The 21,061-nt window shown below is 39.4% G+C and overlaps 1 protein-coding gene across 1 annotated transcript; it reads left to right on the top strand.

Annotated features, from left to right (window-relative positions):
* The first annotated feature begins 656 nt into the window (after window positions 1-656).
* Window positions 657-20,101, top strand: Nup205 (nuclear pore complex protein Nup205). Its single transcript, XM_067132792.1, has 3 exons — window positions 657-930; window positions 7,837-8,023; window positions 13,524-20,101. The coding sequence occupies exons 1-3, from the start codon at window positions 918-920 to the stop codon at window positions 19,006-19,008; spliced, it is 5,685 nt and encodes a 1,894-aa protein (XP_066988893.1). The 5' UTR covers window positions 657-917; the 3' UTR covers window positions 19,009-20,101.
* Window positions 20,102-21,061: the final 960 nt, after the last annotated feature.

The following is a 21,061-nucleotide window of genomic DNA, read 5'->3' as shown; positions in this document are numbered from 1 at the left end:
TGAATATAGTAAGAGTTGAAAATTTAAAAGTATCGAGCTCTATAATATAATTTCAAATATAGGTTTACTAATTACTAACACAATTATTTTCCTTCATTCACGTGGATTTATACATTCGAGAATATTATATTTTACTAATTGGTACATTAGTTGTGTAATTTTCTTTGGGCCCCTCAAAAGATATCTGGGCTCCAACCTAGGGTACCCCAACGACGGAATCCCAGCTACGCCACTGCTTCCTGAAAAAGTCTTCAAGAATCCAGCTGTCTTCGGCTCCTTCTGCTGCAGCCTCGCGAATCTCCAGAGTTTTAGTATTATGTAGGTTAACAAGTTCAAGGTCATGGCAATAACTTCTGATTTATCACGATCGTCATCATCATCGTTATCTTTGTTTAGTTTAGAAAAGGTAAACCCCCAAGGCCTCATCCGGTCCGTCAGGCTGGCCCCATTCATTTGTCAGTCACAGTTTATAGTTTTTTTAAATGACACGTGTCTGTGTTTGAATATACGTGTTTACACATTTTTAGTTCTTGGGTGCCCTATCTTCAAAACGGACAAAAAACATTGAGTTTCCTCGTAAAAAATACTACCAAATAATGCCAAGGCACAACACTTTAGTATATATCTATGAAAATTTTATTCCACTGCCTTGAATTAGATTATTTTTGGTCATTTTTGTAATTATGTCCAATTACTTTGTGTATATCCATTCAGCATGATGTATTTTGTGACATATAAAAGATATTACGTTGGTAACATTATAATATAAGCCAAAAGAATTTGAATTCAATGATAGGTCGCTTCTGGTGGAACGTAGAATATACGTTTGTTGTGATTACCCGTTGCTGTCCTTCCTGCCGCCACAGTTTCTGCCTCCTTTTGAATTGTCAAACGTGAAACAGAATGAGATTGTGATAATGTCTACTACAAGTAAGTTGCGTTTGTTTGTTAATGAGTTATAATGGACTGTGATGCGATGTTAGGCCTTTGCAGCAACGGCATTCCAATTAAGGGAGAGAGAGAGAGAGAGATTGTCAGCGGCATGGATTCCATGTGTAAGTTTTCCTGTTGTGAGGCTTTGCGTACAGTTCTCCCTCCGGTACTTGTAAACTAAGGTAGCCTAGTGTTGTAACGGTCGAAGCCGCACATTGTCTTAGGGTTCATTATCGCAGTTCCTAGTAATTACACTTATTTTAGGGTAATATGACTGATTAGCTTAGGGTAGCCTAGCCTAAGTAGTCCATGGCTCAAGTAGCATGCACCCTGGTCCTTGCCGCATTCGGGTCGTTTCGGCCGCAAGCACGTTTACGTGCAAAATGGGCGCCGTGTTTAGTACCAGCCCCTTGGGGATGTATGTAAAACATGAAATAATAATGGTAAATACCATAAACGTAACGGTAAATACCATAAGTAACGTCTTACATTGTTTTGGATGTTACGGCCTAAAGTGACTTACGGCCGAAACGACCAGGACCGGTCCTTGGCTATGGAAAACGACAATCCCACCTATGCCTCGGTTACTTTTGGTTTTCTGCGAAAGAAAAACGGTAGATCTAAGTAGTAGCTCCGTGGAGGCGATTTCCTTCAGACTTTACTTTTTCTACCCGTTTTTGGTTACTAAATATGGATTTACCTTCAGTTTTTTTGTCGCACAAATGTAATTAACATGTAATTAACCTCTGAAGTCCATCAAACAAGGGGTTTCCATACGCGATCTTCACAAGACTTAGCACGGGTACATATGTTTGGAACGGTTCATATCCAGTCCGGCAAGTGCAATAACTTGTTAACGTGTGGGTACTGCCCCCCGCCCCCCCTGGGCCAGTACTAAACACAGCGAAGGGACATTCCATTTGGCCGACAGCAAACAAATGCACCGCCAGTATCAGAAGCCCTAAAAGTGTAGAAAAAAACCAGTTGCCAAGTTAAAAACAGGTGCGGAGCTAATACTTTGAATTACCTTTTTTCTTATCAGATATTTCCAGACATACGGACATACATGATATTGGGGTGAAAAAGTTTGACAGTCATAATGGGAATTCTGTGCCGTTATTTACAGAAAATGTAATGACATAATAATACGGTAAATATTTTCGAAACTGCAAACTTCTCATATCACTAATTGGCAACTGTCAGCGGTGCCTCAAAGCTGTCGCTGTTTGCAGATCACCGTCTCTCGGCACTGCTGCCAAACTGAGTCAAGAACAGATGCAACATAATAAGACACATTCTTCATTTTCTCTTCACATATCACACGTATCTAAAATCTGAAAGCACCAGAGTATTCAGGGTGAATTTATTGTATGAAAACACAAGTTTTATTTTATCTTGATCGCATGAATGAATTTTATCTTGATCGCATGAATGAATTTTATCTTGATCGCATGAATGATGCAAAATCCGATGGTAAGTAAAAGTAGGTATAAAGAATTAAATGCTTCTCTCTTCACTTTTACTTGTTGTAATTCCTTTGTGTTTTATCTTATTCATTTCAAGAAATCGTGATTTAGTTTTACAATTAATACCAAATCCTATGGTATGACCAAAACTTTCTTATGAAGAAATATAAACATATTGCTAGTTTTCTGAGCTACAGACGTAAAAATGTGACAGTGAGCGAGCCTCCTACCTCCTGGTACCAGCCAGTCAAAGGCTGCCAAACAAACGTCTTGTAGGCCCAAGAATCTACCTTAAGTGAACCAGCTATAAGTTCTGGCGGACGCACTGAGCCGTCAGAAACATATCCTTCCCACCGAGTGGACCTTGCATCCCGTGGTCTGTTGTGATCTGTGGAATCTATGGGGCAGGCCGACTTTGGACCTGTTTGCCACCTCAAGGAACCTTCGTCTTCCTCTCTTTTGTTCTCCAACCCCAGACCTCTAACATGGGCAACAGACACCGTGCTGCAAGATCGGTCCAACCTGGACCTCTACGCCTCTCTGCCTTTCAACATGGTCAAGGAAGGGCTGAACAAGTTTCAGGCTCACTGCGATGTTACGACAACCTTCTTACCCCTGTTCTGAACCATGAAATAATGGTTCCTGAACCTGCTACGGTTGTTGGTGGACTCTACAAGACTCCTTCCACAATATGTACCTACTCAGACAACCTCACTTCAAGAGATACCACCTTTCAGATGTCAGTCATCTAGCTCCATCTACCAGACTAAGTGAGTGATTTTCTGAAGTGGGTGTCTCAGACTAAGTCTCTTCATCTGAGACATCTATGACTCAAATTGTGGATTTCCTCTTTTATCTAAGGAGATCTAGAACCTCTTGTAAAAGGATATCAAACTATGCTTAACTCTGTGTTTAAGCAAAGGGTCCTAGATCTTTTGTCATACCTAAATATTAATGACCCTGTCTTGTCCTTTGACATGTCCAAGCAAGAAAGGAAAACCCAGTCGTCAAGGACCTGGACAAAGTGCTGAAGTGACTGACAGGTCCCTCTTTTGATCCCCTATGTTCTTCTTCTCTGAAAAACCTTGCCTGGATGGTTATCTTCCTGGTGACCTTGGCTCCTGCTAAAATATATTATCGAGATCAAGCCATCGTTTTAGAGTAGGTTTTTCAAAGGAGACATGGTTTGCTTTTTACCCTTGGATTTTAACCAAGAACGAGGACCTGTCCAAGCCCTGGATCCGTTTTTTCTCCCTTAAGTAATTAATAGACATCCTTGGCTCTGAGGAAGAAGAGAGAGCTCTTTGTCCAGTTAGAGCTTTCAGGTATTATCTGACTAAGAAGCCTTTTAGGTCAGAGGGCCATCCGTAACCTGTGGTGTTCTGACAAGAACCTGTCTTGCCCTTTGACTAAGAACGCATTGTCCTTTAACTCAATTGAACTTTATTTTTGAGATGCACTCTCAGATTCAGGAGAACAATTTGCCTACTTTTGAAGTGAAAGCTAAGGACATCAGAATAGCCTCTACCTCATTAGCTTTCAGGCACAATATGTCTTCTGTTTTGCCATCGGCCTACTGGAAGTGTAATCGATCTTCGCTTCTCATTTTTTTCTTGAAAGTTAAAACAGTGTTTGAAAATTTTATAGTACCTTGGGACCATTATTAGTAACTGGCATGGTATTGAGGGAGGAAGCATAGGATTTTCTCCTACTATCTCTTCACCTTGTAGTAAGATGCCGAGTTTTTGGGGAGCAGGGGTCTACAGTGTACCACCACTCAGTGGATGGGTAGAGGTTTTATTTCAGTGTAGGTGACAGTGTTGTCTGGTTGTTTTTTATTTTGGTTTTGTACCCAGGGCAAGGTTACTTATTGATGCTTTGCTAGCCATCGGAATACTCCTTTGCTGCAAAGCTCCCACTTAAGTAGAGGTGCTCCACGGCTATATCACCACGCCACTGCAGGTTAAGATGAGCACCAACCAGAGGCAGTATTCTCCTGCATTAGCTCTCTTAACAGATAAGGAAGCCAGAAGTCTATTGTTCAGTAGTTCCAGATCTCTTCGCGTGGCAGAGAACACCCTTCAACATCCTTGGGACAACCTGGACATCTACGCCTTTCCCCCCCTTTTGCCTGATCCGTCATGTTCTGAATAGAGTGATGATTTCCCAGAATCTTAGGATGACCCTTGTAGCTACTTTATGGCCTTAAGCAGAATGGTTTTGGGATCTTCTAACTCTGCTCTCAGCGGTTCCGAGAGAAATACCCCCTTGGCGCAATCTTCTCTGACAACCTCATGTAGAGCGATACCATCAATTGGTAACAGCCCTATTTCTTCATGGATGTACACTATCCAGTATCTCCCAGGAGCAAAAGGCTTTTCTCGCAGAGCAGCGACACAGATGTCTGGTTACGTCAGATCTTCAACCGTGTATTGGGAAATGGGCTGTCTACTGTGATTGGTGTTGTCAACGGGGTTTCTCTCCACTTGGAACCTCTATTCGGCAGATAGCTGATTTTCTGATGTTCCTCAGAACAGAAAAACACCTATCTGTTTCTGCTATTAAGGGCTACAGGGCTGCCTTGGGATTGGTTCTTCATTTGAAAGATGTGGACCTAACTTCATCTTGGAAAATTTCTATGCTGCTCAAAAGTTTCGAGCAGTCTTGTTCTCCTAGAAAACTGAAACCTCTTACCTGGGATCTGACTCTGGTGCTAAGTAGTCTCACTTCAGCCCCACATGAACCACTGTGTCGGTCATCGGACAGGAATTTGACCCTCAAGAGTTTTCCTTCTAGCCTTGGCTTCTTCGAAGAGAGTGGGTGAACTCCATGGCCTAGCTTTTGATGTTAAACATACCAGGGGTTGGAAGTCAGTAGCATTCGAATTTCTCCTGGAATTTGTGACTAAGACTCAAAACCCCTCTGTTCATGATGACAGGTTTACCTCCTTTTCCATCTCTTCCCTTGGGGATTTCATTAACGACAATCCAAATGAATTGCTCTTTTGCCCTGTCAGAGCGCTGTGTTGATATCTAAAAAGGACTCAACATCTCAGACCAGGCTGCCGAAGACTTTTTATTAGCACTGGCCAGATAAAGAAAGAAGTGTCCAAGAATACTGTTTCGTTTTGGCTACGTAAAGTGATAAGGCATCCTTGGTCATCATCATTTTCTACTGCCAATGCTGAGCATGCAAGAGCACATAACATTAGAGGACTAAGCTCCTCCTTGGCATTCAAGAACTTATCTGTTCATAGTATCCTGAATGCTGGTTCTTGGCTCCGCCAAACCACATTCACTTCCTTCTACCTGAGGGACATTGTCCACAGGTCCTTGGACACTTTTTCCTTGGGTATGGTGGTGGCTGCTCAACAAGTTGTGTAGCTCATTCAGTGCCCCTAGTGGGACAGTTTGGTGTCTTGTCTAAGAAGATGGTATAAAAGTGAGGATGATTGGTCCCTTGTCCTCCCCCCCTTTTTTCCTCTCTTCACTACCTACAGGCAGTAAGAAGATGGTTCAATCATACGCAGGAACGGGCCAGATACAGGTGAGTGAAGTAGCCTTACTGTTAGTTTTTATTCTACATGAATACTTTATACTTAGCAGTAGAAAACCCTTCCTTTCTCTAGCAAGGAGAGAGAGGAATGATAACAAACGCATATATGTGACTACCTTAGTTTGTTATCTGAACAGATATAGCTCTTTGACTTCTACTAATGCAATGAATTTCTGCACTGGACTTGGCCCAGTAATCTGACTGTTGGATACCTATATATCTATCAGGTCAGAAGCATAGGTCTCCTTCCTTTGAATTCTCGTATTCAGGAAGTATGACTGGGTGTGCTGAACCTCCACTTGGTTCAGGATTCTCTTACCTCCCACCAAGAGTGAGTATCCTAATGTTAAGACCCAGGTTTGTTCTGCATATGAACAAATGGCAAATTTAAATTGATTTGTATTTTTCATAGCAAACAAACCTACAGTCTTGACATTTACTGCCCACCTCTAGCCACCCCTCTTTCAGTTACAATGGGCTGGAAGAAAACTGAGATGTCACGGGGTTGAAATAAGGTCGCTGATTGCTTTCCATCTCGCCTCTGTGACGTATGCCAGATGCCATCAATTCCTTGCATAAAGGAATTGTTTTTATATTTACCGGTTTGCAGCTGGCATCAGAAGACTTATAATATTAAGACTGCATGTTTGTTAGCTATGAAAAATACAAATTAATTTAAATTTGTCCTTTTTGCAAAATAGGATATTGAAATTCTTTAAGAAAATTATTTTCTGATATTGCACCCATTGGTTGTTGTGCATTTGAATTATCTCTTACAGGACGGGCTAAATACATATTAAGCACACTCCTAGACTGGATAAACTTTTAAGGTTGGCCAATTTAAGAAAAAAACACATCACTGGAAAGTGGAAGATATGCAAATGCACATGGTGTAATAAAAAAATTGTTCTGTACCTTCCACAGGAAGTTGAAAGCGAATATTTACAACCCTGTACTGGGCCTCTTTTCGAAGACACTCGCAAAAATATGCTAATTTTACCAAGTTATACAAGTTTTTTGATAATTTATATTATTGTATTTTGTAAAATTATAATTACAGCTCACACAATATCATAACAGGTAATAACTAAAGTCAGTAACAAACTCAGAGTATATTTATTGTAAAATATTTACGAGATTTACTGAGATGGGGAGATGCACGACTGTACTTTTTTGTGAGGTATACGTGTTTTTTCTAATATTGCTTTGCACTTTACCTTGCAAAATTACAATTATAGATGAACTATTATCATAAAAGATAAAAAATGAAACCAACAGCAATCCCTGGGTATATTTACGAGCAAATAAATAAAAAGATGTCCTGGAACTATGGAGAGGCAGTAGCCTACACCCTCCATGAAATCTCAAGGCACACTGATCTCCCTCCCCACACTGAGCTACAGCAGTTGCCATAAGTCATTTATGGCCCATTGAAGTGATATGAACATTTTTCCTGCCAAATTCATCCAAACCATATGGCACGCAATATTGATACTCGTAAGAGTTAGCCCAGCGTTTGCTCAAAACCTGTTGTGGTACCTCATATGATCATGCCCATCCAGGATGGGTTAATCTAATTGTATGGGTAATTTTTTGAATGTCAAAGCACTTGTTTTGCACAGTTATGCAAATACCAAAAGGAAGTTTGTAATAATAACCCCCTTCTTTTAAAATTAAAGAATGCACATTATCAATTATGAAGATAGTTGCTTATGGTAAGTTTGTAAACCTTTAAAGGTCATTCAAAGTGTATGTACAGCAGGTCTTTATGATTGCTTATTGTAAGTTTATAATCCTTTAAAGGTCATCCAAAGCATGTAGGACAGGCCTTTATGACTGTTTAATTATCCAAGATATATTAATTCATAAACATTTATTACAGGCAAAGGAATATGGGGTTCTATGGTCTCCTTAGACCAGGCTGTGCAACATGCTGTACTGACAAGCACAACAAGTGGCGGCACTCCAGAGGCTTTAGAAGCCAGTCACAATCTTGACTTGGCTCTTCAACGACACAGAACCGCTTTCATCAACCTCCTCCGGAACCCTCCCAAAAATGCTAATGAAAGGTAATATAGTATGTCTTTTTAAATAAGTAACTTACCAGGTCATTACTTAGCTAACAATTATGCTCGCATGGCATCCTAAATTCAAAGTTCTCGGTAATGCGTCAGTTGCAAAGGGAGGGTGGTAACAGGCCCCGCCCACTGCAACGGGAGCATGGAAGTGACGTGCAGCCAACAGTTTCATTCTCTTTTGTGTTACGCTGCCGTCAACACGTCGGCCACTGCAGTCCTGCCTGATTCGCCGGTTGTTGCATGGTTGCTGAAGTCGGTGAAGTATTTCACTTTCTTTTAGCCCAAGCTGTTGTTTTTTGGTTTCATCAGTGCAGTTAGACTTTCTTTTAGTTTAGCTATGTCTGATCTAACTCTTCCAGTCATCGCTATTGCAGCGAAGGTTGTAAGGTTAGATTAGTTAAGCTTTGTTATGATGCACAAAGTGTAGAGGGCAGGTGTGTTCATGGGAGAATACATGTGGGGAGTGTAAGGACTGGGATGAGTGTAAGTGGAAGGTGCTTGATTCTCATCTTTGTAGGCTTGAGAAGAATAGGATAAGGAGGGCAGCCTTTGGGCCTGAAAGTAAGGCCTCTGTTAGTAGGGAATCTTCTCCTAAGCCTAAGACAGACTCTAGCCCCCCTCTTCCCTCTACTCCCTGTCACACTCTTTCCCCTGCCCTCAGCCCTCCCTCTATCCCTCCATATACTCCTGTGCTAAGCTCCTGTGCTTCTGACCCCGATGCCTTTGCCAGTATTGAGTCTAGAATTGAGTCTAAGTTTGACAAGAAAATAAGTCAAGTGGTTAATTCAGTATCAGAGATTGGGGCGTCCCTTAGATCCCTGATGGGCAAAGTTTTCAGTGATACAGTGCCTAGTGATAAATTGTTAAGTGAAGTGTTATTGGAAGAGGTAGTTTCCCGTCCCGTTGGTTCTCCTAGGCGAAGGTCACTGTCCCGCTCCCCTGAACATGGGAGACCACTGGAGGTCCAAGGGAGGCTGGCGGGGTTTGCCCACGCGTTGCTGCCCCCTCAGTCGAGCCTGTTGCAAGATCCCAGGCTTCGACAGACTGCCACTGGAAAGGCATGTCACTTGATGTGCACCACTTGTCTTCAAGCTCAGACTCAGATTCCGACTGCGGGCGTCGCAGACGCTTCCTTTATTCTTTCCGGCCACTGAAAAGGCAAATAGACGACTCTGTTCCATCTTCCTGTTACCTGTCAAGCGTCAGAGGGAGACGTAACTATCTATTTATCTATCTGTGTCTAACACTGCTACCAACCACTGTTAATGGGCTTGTTCCCCAGGTCAAACAGGGCCATCTTTCATTGCTTTATCTGTTTTAAGAACAGAATCAATCACCTTACTTCTCAAAGATGACTGTGGTAGTGCGGCTCATCCCTGGGTCAGCAAATCCCTTCTCCTTTGTCTTCTTCTCTCACTAAACATATCTTTACACAAAGGTGTACTGAAATTAAACACTGTCGTACAAAACTAGACTTTATTTGCAAATTTAAAGAAAGAGATTCGGCACAAGCTACGGTCATGAAATGGAGTGATTCACACCCCCTATCAATGGAAAACATAACTAGAGGAAATACTGTTTCACAAACAAGCATATGACTATTTCTGTACCATGCAATACTAGTGAATAACACCTTGGTCACCAAACCAAGCAATAAGGTCATATAGTATGTAAGAGTAAAAACACCACTTCCCAAATGTTCGTCCTCTCAGGACAAGACTTGAATTTCTGTTGAAAGAAACATATCATGATATTAAAACCTGAAATGGTGTTGATTAGCATACATTTTCAAAACAGAAAAATGCACACTGAACAAGTACATGGGAAAATTCATCAGGTAGACATCGATCAATTTCACTGCAGCACTACTAGGTCTTCCTATCAAAAACAATGTCTGTAAAGATTTAAGTGTTCATGAATCGTGGTACTCACTTTCTATGGTGAAAAATAACCAATTTTCTTGTGTCAATCTTCTAACACTACACCACTAACCAAACAGACCCAGATCTCTTAATGCAATCCCTCTGTAAGAGTCTATCCCCCGGTTAATATACTGTGGGAGATCACCCACACACACACACACACACACACACCACTGGAACCTAGGCACTTCCGGCGGATCTGTTCAATGTTCGAAAGATCACGCGGTCTCTCTGATCAAATAGCCCTCTGTATCCAACTGAGCAAATTTCCAAAGTCAGCATAAATGCACCTGCAGTAAAGAGCCACTGACAGGTCAGCACATAGTTCTTCTAAAGTCATCCAAGACATAATATATACATTAGGAAATTGAAAATGCTACAAGAACAAACGGGGATGTCTATAAAAGAGGCTAGGTTGGAATTAAAAGTGAGAGGAATTCAAGATCCGTTGAAGAAACATACATATTCTTCAATAAGAGCAAATAAAGAAACAAACACGCAAACAGATAGAAGTAGCAGAGCACAGAAAGGTAAATCTCAAGAAAAAATCATTAATTTAGAAATAAAAACTAAAATGGTAAAGAATAAAGAAACAAGTACAAATGAGATGGATAATATTTTATCCAATTCATTTGAAATATTAATGCAAATAGAAACACAGGAGGATGCTACTACTGCAGTAACAGAGGAGGGTCTTGATGGACTGGAAATAACAGACAAAAAAAAGGCCTTTGGAGAGAACACAACCCAAAACGAAGAAGCCAACTATTATTAGAGAAACATCGCTTAAACCAAAGATGAGGGAGATGAAAAGGAAACAAAAAACAAAAACAAACAGAGAATATACCTTTATCTCCTAAAATAATAGTAAAACCCATGAAGGCAGATGTCGAAAACGCTGAAGAAGTGAAAGAGAACCATATCATAGATAACAATGATTATGTCAAAGGAGAAGAGATTACTCCTTCCCCAGTAATTGGTACAAGAGCAAATGAAAAAAGAAATATACATGATGATACATGTGGATGTGATGATTGTTTCATTGAATTATGCAATAACAACAAAAGCGTAACCGAAGGTAGTTTAACAAAAATTATAAGAAATTTTATGAAATGTAGGAAAAAAGAAGCTATGGATTTGAGTACCCATGAAAAAGGTTGCATATGCATTGAGCACTTAGTATATTACAAAGAAAAACAAATGAATGTTGTGAGTAAGTTATTAGAAAAAATCCAAATAGATAATACAAAAAAAAGAGAGTAAACCTCGACCACTACAACAAATCATTTTCAGTAGCTATATTATACAATGGAACGTAAATGGTCTACAGACCAGATTATGCCTGGGAGAAGTACAACTGTTATTAAAAGAATATGAACCAGTGATATTATGTTTACAACATGTCAACAAAACAGTGTCAGCAATAGGTAAATAAACTTAGTATCAACATCACGAGAGGAAGAAGGAAGTTTAGGTACTGTACAGCATATATATACATAACAAAGTATTTTACAACAAAGTACCTGTCAACATTACTGACTTGCAAACATCAGGTATTAAAATTCAAATAAAATAATGATAATTATGTATTGATGATTTATACAATCAACGTAATAAAAACTATGACATTGACAAACTTAAAGAATTGCTTAATAATGCCAAAGAACCTACATTAATGTGGGTGATTTTAATGCTCACAACCTGATGTGACACTGTAATTGTACAGACTCAAAGAGAGCAGGAAGTAAAATAGAAGAATTCATAGATTCATGAGACATGTGCTGTATAAATTATAATAAAATCAGCACATATTTTTCTAAAACACATGGAACATTTTCCTCAATCGATTTAGCTCTATGTACAACAAACATAGTAGACACATTGGGTTGGAATACAGTTGACGACTTGCACACAAGTGGTCATTTCCCAATATTAAGTTCATTATTACAAAATATCCTGCCAAACATGTGCCTCAGTATAACATTTATAAAGCAGGTTGGGAGCAATATGAATTCCACACTAGAATTATCCCACCATTTGAATATTCAAAAGACCATAATGAAACTAATAAATTTCTTGTTGATTTCATTAAAAATGCTGCTGATAAAGTGACACCAAAATCAAAAGCTTATCCAACAAAACACAAAGTTCCATGGTCTGAAAAACTAACAGAATTAATAAAAATAAAACACCAAATTGGAAGAGGATTAGATAATTTGAATGGAAAGTTCAATAAAATAAATAAAACATTACTGATATTAGAGGAAAATTTACAAAAACTGACTATATTATTATTAGAAATTAATATGTTAAAACCTCTGTATAAGAAAATATCTGCAAAATTTAAAAGAGAAGTAATTCAAGCAAGAATCATTTCATGGAGGAAATATGTATCAGATCTCTCTAATAATACTCTCATACAAAAAATATGGGGTAAATTCAGGAAAATAAATGGCACCCATGTTAAACCACCTAGACATGCCATAATAAAAGATGGGAAAGGAATACTTGATCCAAAAGAAATAAGTAATGTAATAGGAGAAAATTTAGCAAAAGTAAGTAGTAACAAAAATTTAGATGAGCATTTCCGCACAAAGAAAAATAGGATAGAATCAGTAACAATAAATTTTGAAATAATAGAAGATATATATTATAATAGAAAATTTAATATGGAACAGTTAGAATTTGCTCTGTTGAACAGCAATAAATCTGCCCCTGGAGGTGACAGTATTTGTTTTGAAACGACCTGCCATTTAGCACCTTTGGCAGAGTCTTACTTATTAGAGTTTTATAACCACGTATGGCTTCAAAATTTATTTCCTGATGAATGGTGTAAAGCGATAATTATTCCTATCCCCAAACCTGGAAAAGATCCCAGTACATTAATGTAAACAATTACAGACCAATTTCTTTAACAAGTTGTTTATGCAAATTACTATATTAGAGAAAATGGTAAATGCTCGACTAACATGGCACATTCAAGAAAATAAAATTTTGACTCCCACTCAATAGGGTCACAATGTTAGCCCCTACATAGGAGGTTCTTTATTTGGAGATGGTTCTCAGCTCTTGGACTTTTCAAGTTTTTTGTCTCCCAAGAGAATCGCAAACTGCCTCCAGACAATTCGCAGTTTCCTCGCCCTTTTGTCCTGTTCAGCTTGTCAGTGGATGAGCCTGCTTTATACAATCTTGTGTTACGTTACATTTCTTTTCCAGTACCGTATATTATTTTGGAAATTTTTTTTTTATAGATTTGCATCCATTTATGGAATACCATCTTACTGCTAAGAGCGCCTTAAGCCATTCCACTTTCATGTGCTATTTTCCAATATATGCTACTGTACTATTTGCTATTTCTATAAATATTTATTGGTTCATTGTGTTGCAAGCTTTTCATGCTACAAAAACATTTTATGGAAGAACTGCTGGCTCATTTTATTTAAGGTTTTATAAGCTGTATAAAATTATGTTAGGCTCTGATCTGTGGGAAAATTCCATTTAATTACTTCTTGTATAATTGTTGTAATCATTAGTTTTTAAGATTAACATCTTCCTTTCTCTGTTTGCAGGTCAACAATACAGAGGGCGTCTACTGAGCCTGTCACTCTCCCAGGGTACTCAGTGCCAAGCAAGCTTACTGATTCTTTTATAAAGGAAGTTTTTATCTTATCTGACATGTTCCAAATAAGTGAGATGACTTCCCTATCTTTACTAAGAGCAGCAGAAGAAGAACGTACCATCTACCCAGGGATTCCAAGGGGACTAATTGCTGTATTATTTTACTATGATAGTAGAGTGCGTCTAGCAAATGCCTTGAAGACTTTAGTTCAAGCCAGACAAGGTATTTCATGGGTACTCCTTCCTGACAATGAAGAATTGTCTATCAGTATAACAAGGTATTTAGAACCTATCCTTAATATTAGTATGGTAGATAGAATTATTGACCTGATATCATCCATGGACATAACAAAGGAGATAGAAGTTTTACAGCAAAACCGTGCACTGGGAGATGCCAAGCATAGAAAACTAGTGTTGGACAAATTTTCGTCTGTACGTACTCTTTTAGCTGAAACACTTTTTGGGTGGGCTGCTCAGACACCTCTCAAAAAAGACGAGTGTCGGCGTTTGCTGATTCACTTGTCAAAAGTTAAACTTACTGAGACAAGTGATGGTTCTTTAGATCAAGTCAATTTAGCTTTACTTATGGCACTGTTGTACAGTTTAGAAGCAGGCCATATCTTAAGCACAGAGGATATGACAGAGGCTCTCAGTCAGTTCCCCATTACTAGTGATCGCACATTTGTTCAAGAAATACACAGGGAGTTGAAGTCAGATTTAGTTTGGGATACCCAAGGGTTAAAGTCAGTGGTTTTGTTGGCTTGGACAGTCAGCTTAGCCAATTTACGGCAAGTAGCAGTTGCAACTCAGCTAGCTGATATTGATGCCATTCTTGAAGACGATGATGCCATGCTTGATGAAGCTCTAAAGGGCAAAGTTTTTTCATTCATTCAGAATTCCATTTTGTCCAAGAAGAATGTTCCTTTAGAAACATTTTACTGTCAGCGCCTCCATGCCATACTGTCTGATTTTATCATAAGCTTTCCTGAGCGTGTTAAAGCAATGAAGAACAGAGCTGATGAAAATTCAAGGTTAATCACTGCAAATCTGAGGGAGAGCTTGCAGCCTCCAACAAATCTTGATCAACCTTTTGAAGAGTTGCTCACCTGCTTAGCAGCCCTATATCATGATGGGCAGTGTGGTGAGTTAGTGGAGGAATATTGGTGTCCTAGCGAGATATTACCAACAGCATCTCTTCAATATCGCAGTCAAGGTACACGTCAGATGGCTCTCTTCAAATTTGTAAGGCTTCCGGGAGAATATTTACCTCCTTCATTGTTTGTTCCTTATGTTAATCTGTTGACTAGTTTAGCCACCACTCAGCGCTCAGCACAGTATGTGTATAATTTTCTTCGTATGAACAGCCAACCACTTTCTCAAGGTAGTAATCTAGCATGGGAACACTTCATGACTGCTTTAATGCAGTATTACAATAACTTAAAGATGGAGGAACCTGGTGCAATGGATACTATGTACAGGGTTAGAGGAGCACCACGTTGTATCAAACCTCAAGAAATACAAGGTCTGTTAGCTGTATTACAGTTACTTGTTACCGTAGCAGAGAAAGATGAGTTGTCTCGAGTTGCATTATGTGACAATGCTTCATGGACACCGTTATATGTTTGCACTGGGTTATTAACATGTGCTGTGCCTTTATCCCTTAAAATAGAGTTAATTAATACATTAAATGCATTTAGTAAGACTCCAGTTCTTGCACAAAAAGTTTGGGAATTAATTGAAGGAGCCAAGCTAATTCCTCAGCAAGATGGTGTTGCAGGCTATCAGCCCCGGGGCCTTTTGGTTGACATTGAAGAACTGGAGTGCAGTAAGGAAGAGTTTCCCTTGACCAGATCACTTCTCAAGTTATTAAGTACACTGGTACATGCTGGTATTCCACCCATGCTGGGAGGTGCAACTCGCCCACCAGGGTTCAGACCTTATTTAAACCTGGTAAGAGACTGCATATTTCTGCGTCATGACTCCCGTTCATATCGCGATGTTGGCGAACGCTGGGCAGTAGCAAAAGGATGTTTAGAACTTCTTCACCAGTTGCTAACAGAGCAGTCTGCTGTTTCTGAGGACCATCGCAGTGCGAACCCACCTGGCAATTCTATCCTGTTAGATCTTGTTCAAGAGTCTCAGTTGCAAAGACAAGTACTTTCTGTTTTGCATGATGGTGTTCAAATTTTGCAACAGTACAGAGAGGTTCCAGGTCAGGAAGACTTGCATGCCAGCTTATTGCTAGTTCTCCAGCTTTTAGCTGCTGCTCAAAGCCAACAACACACGGTGCTTAGTGGTTCTTCAAACCCAGAGGTTATTTTGGGTGTAGAGAGGCTCTTAATGGGAGTTAATCCTCATACTGGTGTGAGCGATCATCTTTTGAATATTATTCATATTGTGGCTCACCATCAAACTTTGCCCCAGCATGCTACAGTTGCTTGTCAGTTGCTTGCTACTTCAGCTGCAAGTGCAAGCACACAGACTCACTTATTGTCCTTGATTACATCCACTTCAACAACAGCCACAACTGTTCGTCACAGCTTTGTTGAAATCATAGACCAAACTGCTCTTGATATACCAGAACACCTTGAAGCTGCAGAAGCAGCATTGAATTTACTCCTGAAATTTTTGCCCTTACCCTCACCCAATGTTGCCCACTTTCTTTTAGGATATTTATCAGATGGAATGACTAATTTACGATCAGATCTGCTTGATGCTGGAGCTCGTGGATATCCACGTACTGCATTGCATGCAACACTAGCTGCCCTACCTTCTTGTCCTCCAAGTTTGGCTGAAGTAGCTTATCGTTTAATTTATTCTTTGTGTAGTGACAGCCTCACTTCAGCTGCAACTCTTAGGTATCTCCGATCTTCCCACGATTTACTTTATCGTACAGTTGCAATGGGTTTGTCTCAGGCTGATTCAAGACTTCATTTGTTATCACAAGGGTGGGTTTTAAGATGTGTAGCCCTTGAATTACGTTACCATGACACACATCAACAGCGCTCACAGTTAGCTCGGCTTATTCACTTGCTTGTAGCAGGAGCAGAGTTACCACAACAGGAACCATTAGATGTGTCACAGGGATGGGTTGGTGGTATGAGTGGTGGTCGTGGTCCCCTTCTAACTCTGTTAGATGCAGTTGATCTTAGTGTGGATTCTCCACCACCTCTTCAGTGTGAGTACTTCACTCGGGCTCCTGAACTAATTAAGTCATGTGAAGGTTCCACTCCTCAAGGTCCTATGATTAATTTAAGGCTGCTACATCAGCAGCTGACTGCTCTTTTACAAGAAGGAGGCTCAAGTGTGTCAGTTACCCAGCATGATCCTTTGCAGGCTGAGTTAGAGTTGGTTATGGGTCATGCTTTGATGATTAATCAGACGCGAGCATTTTTATTTGCCATTAGACATTTTCTTGAAGGATGGAGACAGGTTGTAGAGGTTGTGGTTGCTGTGACTCCTCAGGATTTAATAGAAACTGCTACTCATCACACCTTCCTTCATACTCTTACTCATGACTTGTCTCGTCGATTGTTGGATGATTCTGCTTTGCCATCTCTTACAACACAGTTGGTGTCTACTCTACTGATGTTGGTTACTACATTACGTACATTGTACGCAAGAACTACTCAGCATCATCCACAATATGTTTCCATGTTGGATGGTGGGAATGCAAATATCCAGCCAGAATTTCCATCATCATTACAGTTAGTTTTGAGAGGGTTAGTAGAATGTGTAGCAAGATTCAGACAGTGCAGTCAAGGAGTTCGTACCTTTACATATGGGGCACTTCTTAATTATTTGCAGATTCGAGCTGATCCCTTCGAGAAATCTGAAAGTGAAGACAGCTCATGGTCTCTTTTGATAGCTCCTCGGGAAACACAAGAAGAGCAGTTTCACCGAGAAAATTATGAAGTTGTTCGTGAAGAGTTGCCCCAGTTAGTTGATGTACTAGCAATAGAAGCAGGTGGTGGTCATCATGTGTGTCAGGTTTTAGCACTTACTTGTCTTAGTGCTCTAATTGCCTTGGAGCATCGAGCAACACCTCTCACAACAGACTCATTATTATTATCTCATCTTATTGATCAAGGGCATTTGCGACGATTATTAGATGCTCTGAGGACAGATGATCGTCAGTTGCTGTCTCTCTTGTCTGATGATGTGGAGGATTTACGACCATTGTATGTTTATGAAGCCAGAATGTCTCTCTTAGCTCGATTAGCTTTGTCTCCCTATGGTGCACAACAGTTGTTACAAGCTGGTCTTACCACACGACTTTCAGAAATGGTATCTTTAGATTATCGACCAATTCAACCTGTCCATGGATCTGGTGGAGAGGACTTTTTACCTAGTTCAGTACAGCGTTACAGGTCAATTTTGATGGCAGCTTTACGCGTTTATATTTCCATCTTGACATCATTGGGAAGGGATAATTACTCTGCAACTGCTCATGTTTTGAGGTTTCTTGCATCCCATGCAGAGGCTTTGGCTGCTGGATTAGCAGCACCTGGTTCACCATCCTTAAATGCTCTAGAAGAAGTAGCACTGTTATCAGCAACAGTTGCAGGTGCTGCTCCTCCAGGTCCCATAACAACCACGGATCCTGCACAGTTAGAGGCTTCTGCCCACGCCACCCGACTTCAGCAACTTCTTATGGCTTTGCTCCCTCATGTATTGCCACAGAGCCGCCTTGCTAATGCTCTTAACGCCTTGCCTGAAAATGAGGAGGGAGTTAATGTGAAGGAAACTGCCCGTACTGCAGCTTTAACAACGCTTTGTTCTGTGTTGAATTATGCCACTGCACGTTTAATCCATGGAGGAACTGCTGCAAGAGATATCACACTGGTGTTTCGAGCATCCATGGATAATGGAGTAGCGGTTGGGGCTGTAGGCCGTCCTTTATCGCTAGCAACTTTGATAGATTGTGTAGACCAAGTTAGTCAGCAGTTTTCTATTGCTCGGAAGGCTCGGGAAAATGCTACCCTCCAACTACAGGCTTTGGAAGCTAATCAGCCTGTTGAACATCTGAAACAGTATGTTAGCAGTGCTATCGCCGATGCAGCATCTCCTGCAGCTGTTCGTAGATTAGCCGAGGAACATTTAAGTGAGGTAGTGTTCCAACATCGAAGACAAGAGCAGTTAGCAATACATGCTGCTGAGTCAGCAGCATTGCTGTTATGGAGGCACTTGGAATATTACATACTTCATGCACCTTCTGCCCCTGGAACTGGCCAAGACGACCTTCCTGTTCGTGAAATGGGTATCTCTCGCACATTAACCCCTACTGAAGTAGAAAGCTTGAAGAAGCAAGCTGCTACAGCACTACAGGATGTCTTACCTAACCTTCAGAAAGTTCAAGATGAGCACTCTACTAAAGGTCATGTTGCTTTCCTAGATGCTGCTATTACAAGGATTCGAAGACTTCTGGTTCCTTAGTCTTCATTTTATTGTATATTATTTTTAAAGCAAACACTTTTTTATGGACCATTGGAGTTAGCTTTCCTTAAATTAAGTAATTGTCCAGTTGAATGATGTGAAAGTATGGTAAGTTGGTATATATATGAGGAGGGAAAATTAAGTGTTAATTTTTGTAAATAGCCCTGGTTTTCCTGTACAGTACCGTGTGTTTTTCCTTGCTATTGTTTCATGTACTTTATGTAGTTTACCTTTAGTGTTGGTTAATTATGTGATGAATATTTGTTTTTGTTTAATTTTACACTTACAATTCTCATCTCCTTTCACTTCATTGACAAATGAATACTCCTCTCATATGCCATTCAACTTTGCTTTCATATTTACTGTCTGACCCATTTTTCCCATTTGTTGTCAATTTTCATTGTATGGAGTTAATCTTAAAGGGATTTATTATACCTTTGTTGATATTTTGTTTTTACTAGTGTTCAGTAGTTACAAGTGATAATTTCAGTGCATTTTGAAGGGAATTTTAAATGTATGGGGAAAAAGACATGTTTTATGTGAATTTGAATGAAGTCTGTTTTTTAATGTGAAGTTAGAATATCTTTTCAAAGTTAAATATCAAATCATGTATAAAATTTATTAGTAAATAATTGTGGTTGTATCATTTTATTTGACTGAAGAAGAAAAGATTATATATGAAAAATTGTAGGTTTTGACCAGTTTTTGACTGAAGAAGAAAAGGTTATCTATGAAAAAATGTGGGTTTTGACCAGTATTAATCCTTTAGAGAATTGTATGATAGTGTTGCTTAATGGTGTATATTGCTGAAGTATCACATTTTTCAGTATGTCAAGAAACTCGGTTAATTTGGAATTTAAGTTGTAGGTAATGCTGTGTAAGATTAACTATTCACTGCCAACAGGGTGTTGATCTGGTTAGAAAGGGTTGCAGTTGTGAAGATTCAGTGAGCTCTTGAAGTCCATACAATAGTTTTTACATTTACATTTTGTACTGTTGTGTTAACCACTTAGTAAGGTATAAGCCAGTTTTGAAGTGGATATTATATGTTTTTCTTTATGTCTGTTAGATATAAAACCAAGTAACCATAAAACAGGAGTGTTTGTTCCTTCCTAAACCCAGTGTAATTTAAACCAGTGTCAAATATGATGTCTCCATACAATATGCAAATTCTTTATTTGTACTGTACTCCTTGGAGGGTTAGTTTGTTAGGGTTAAGTTTGCATTTACTGTATTCTCTTCTAATAAAAATGCATTCCTTGGTGCAGATAATTGGTGTAGATTCCAGCACTGTATTATGAAATTGAGAGAAAAATCTCAGCCTAAGTTCTAAAGAAGTTGTCAAGTTTATATCCAACTTGGGAAATGTGTTTCAGACCACAGAGAACAAATGAATGGTTGATTAGCAGACACTAAAGTTTTTTTTATATTAAAGAAATTCTTTTTTGTTGAAGGAATGGTAGTTATCCTAAAATTGAAGAGGGAAAAACAGTTTTTTGAGAAAGTAAACCACTGAAATCATTAAGATACAATAAATTTCATTACCTAGAGATATATGAGCTCCAAAGCAAAAATGATGACTGTAGCAGTAAGAATTATAGCACTAATTCATCAGAGAAAGTATACCACAGAAAATGAAACTCGTGTCCAAAGTAGAGAAGTATTCCCATTCATATCAAAAAATCTGAAAATATTCTACAAGTGTGAATTGACAACGATGTAAACAATTGAGTTTTCATAAAAAAACTCCAAATATTGAAACCTCATTTTTAATATTTGGGTGATTATTCTGCCGTTTTGGAGCCATATTTCTTCCAAGAACTGGCAGAAGAAAGAATAATGCACATTTGAGGGTCTTAAAGGTCATGTCATATGACTCTGTAGTGGATTTAGGACTGCAGAGACCTTCCATGAAGGGAAGGTTATTGTCATTGAGGCTTAGTAAAAAAACAAGGTGGTTACAAAGTGCTCTCAGCAGTCTGTGAAAGGATAAAAAGACAACTACAAGCCTTATATCTACTTATTTGGAGTGAATCTCACCTACTGTTAAAGT

The sequence above is a fragment of the Macrobrachium rosenbergii genome, chromosome 32 (genome assembly GCF_040412425.1).
Source record: "Macrobrachium rosenbergii isolate ZJJX-2024 chromosome 32, ASM4041242v1, whole genome shotgun sequence".
In the NCBI taxonomy this organism is placed as follows: Eukaryota; Metazoa; Arthropoda; class Malacostraca; order Decapoda; family Palaemonidae; genus Macrobrachium; species Macrobrachium rosenbergii.
Note: the sequence above shows the minus strand (reverse complement) of the source record. Positions and strands in the feature narration are given on the sequence as shown.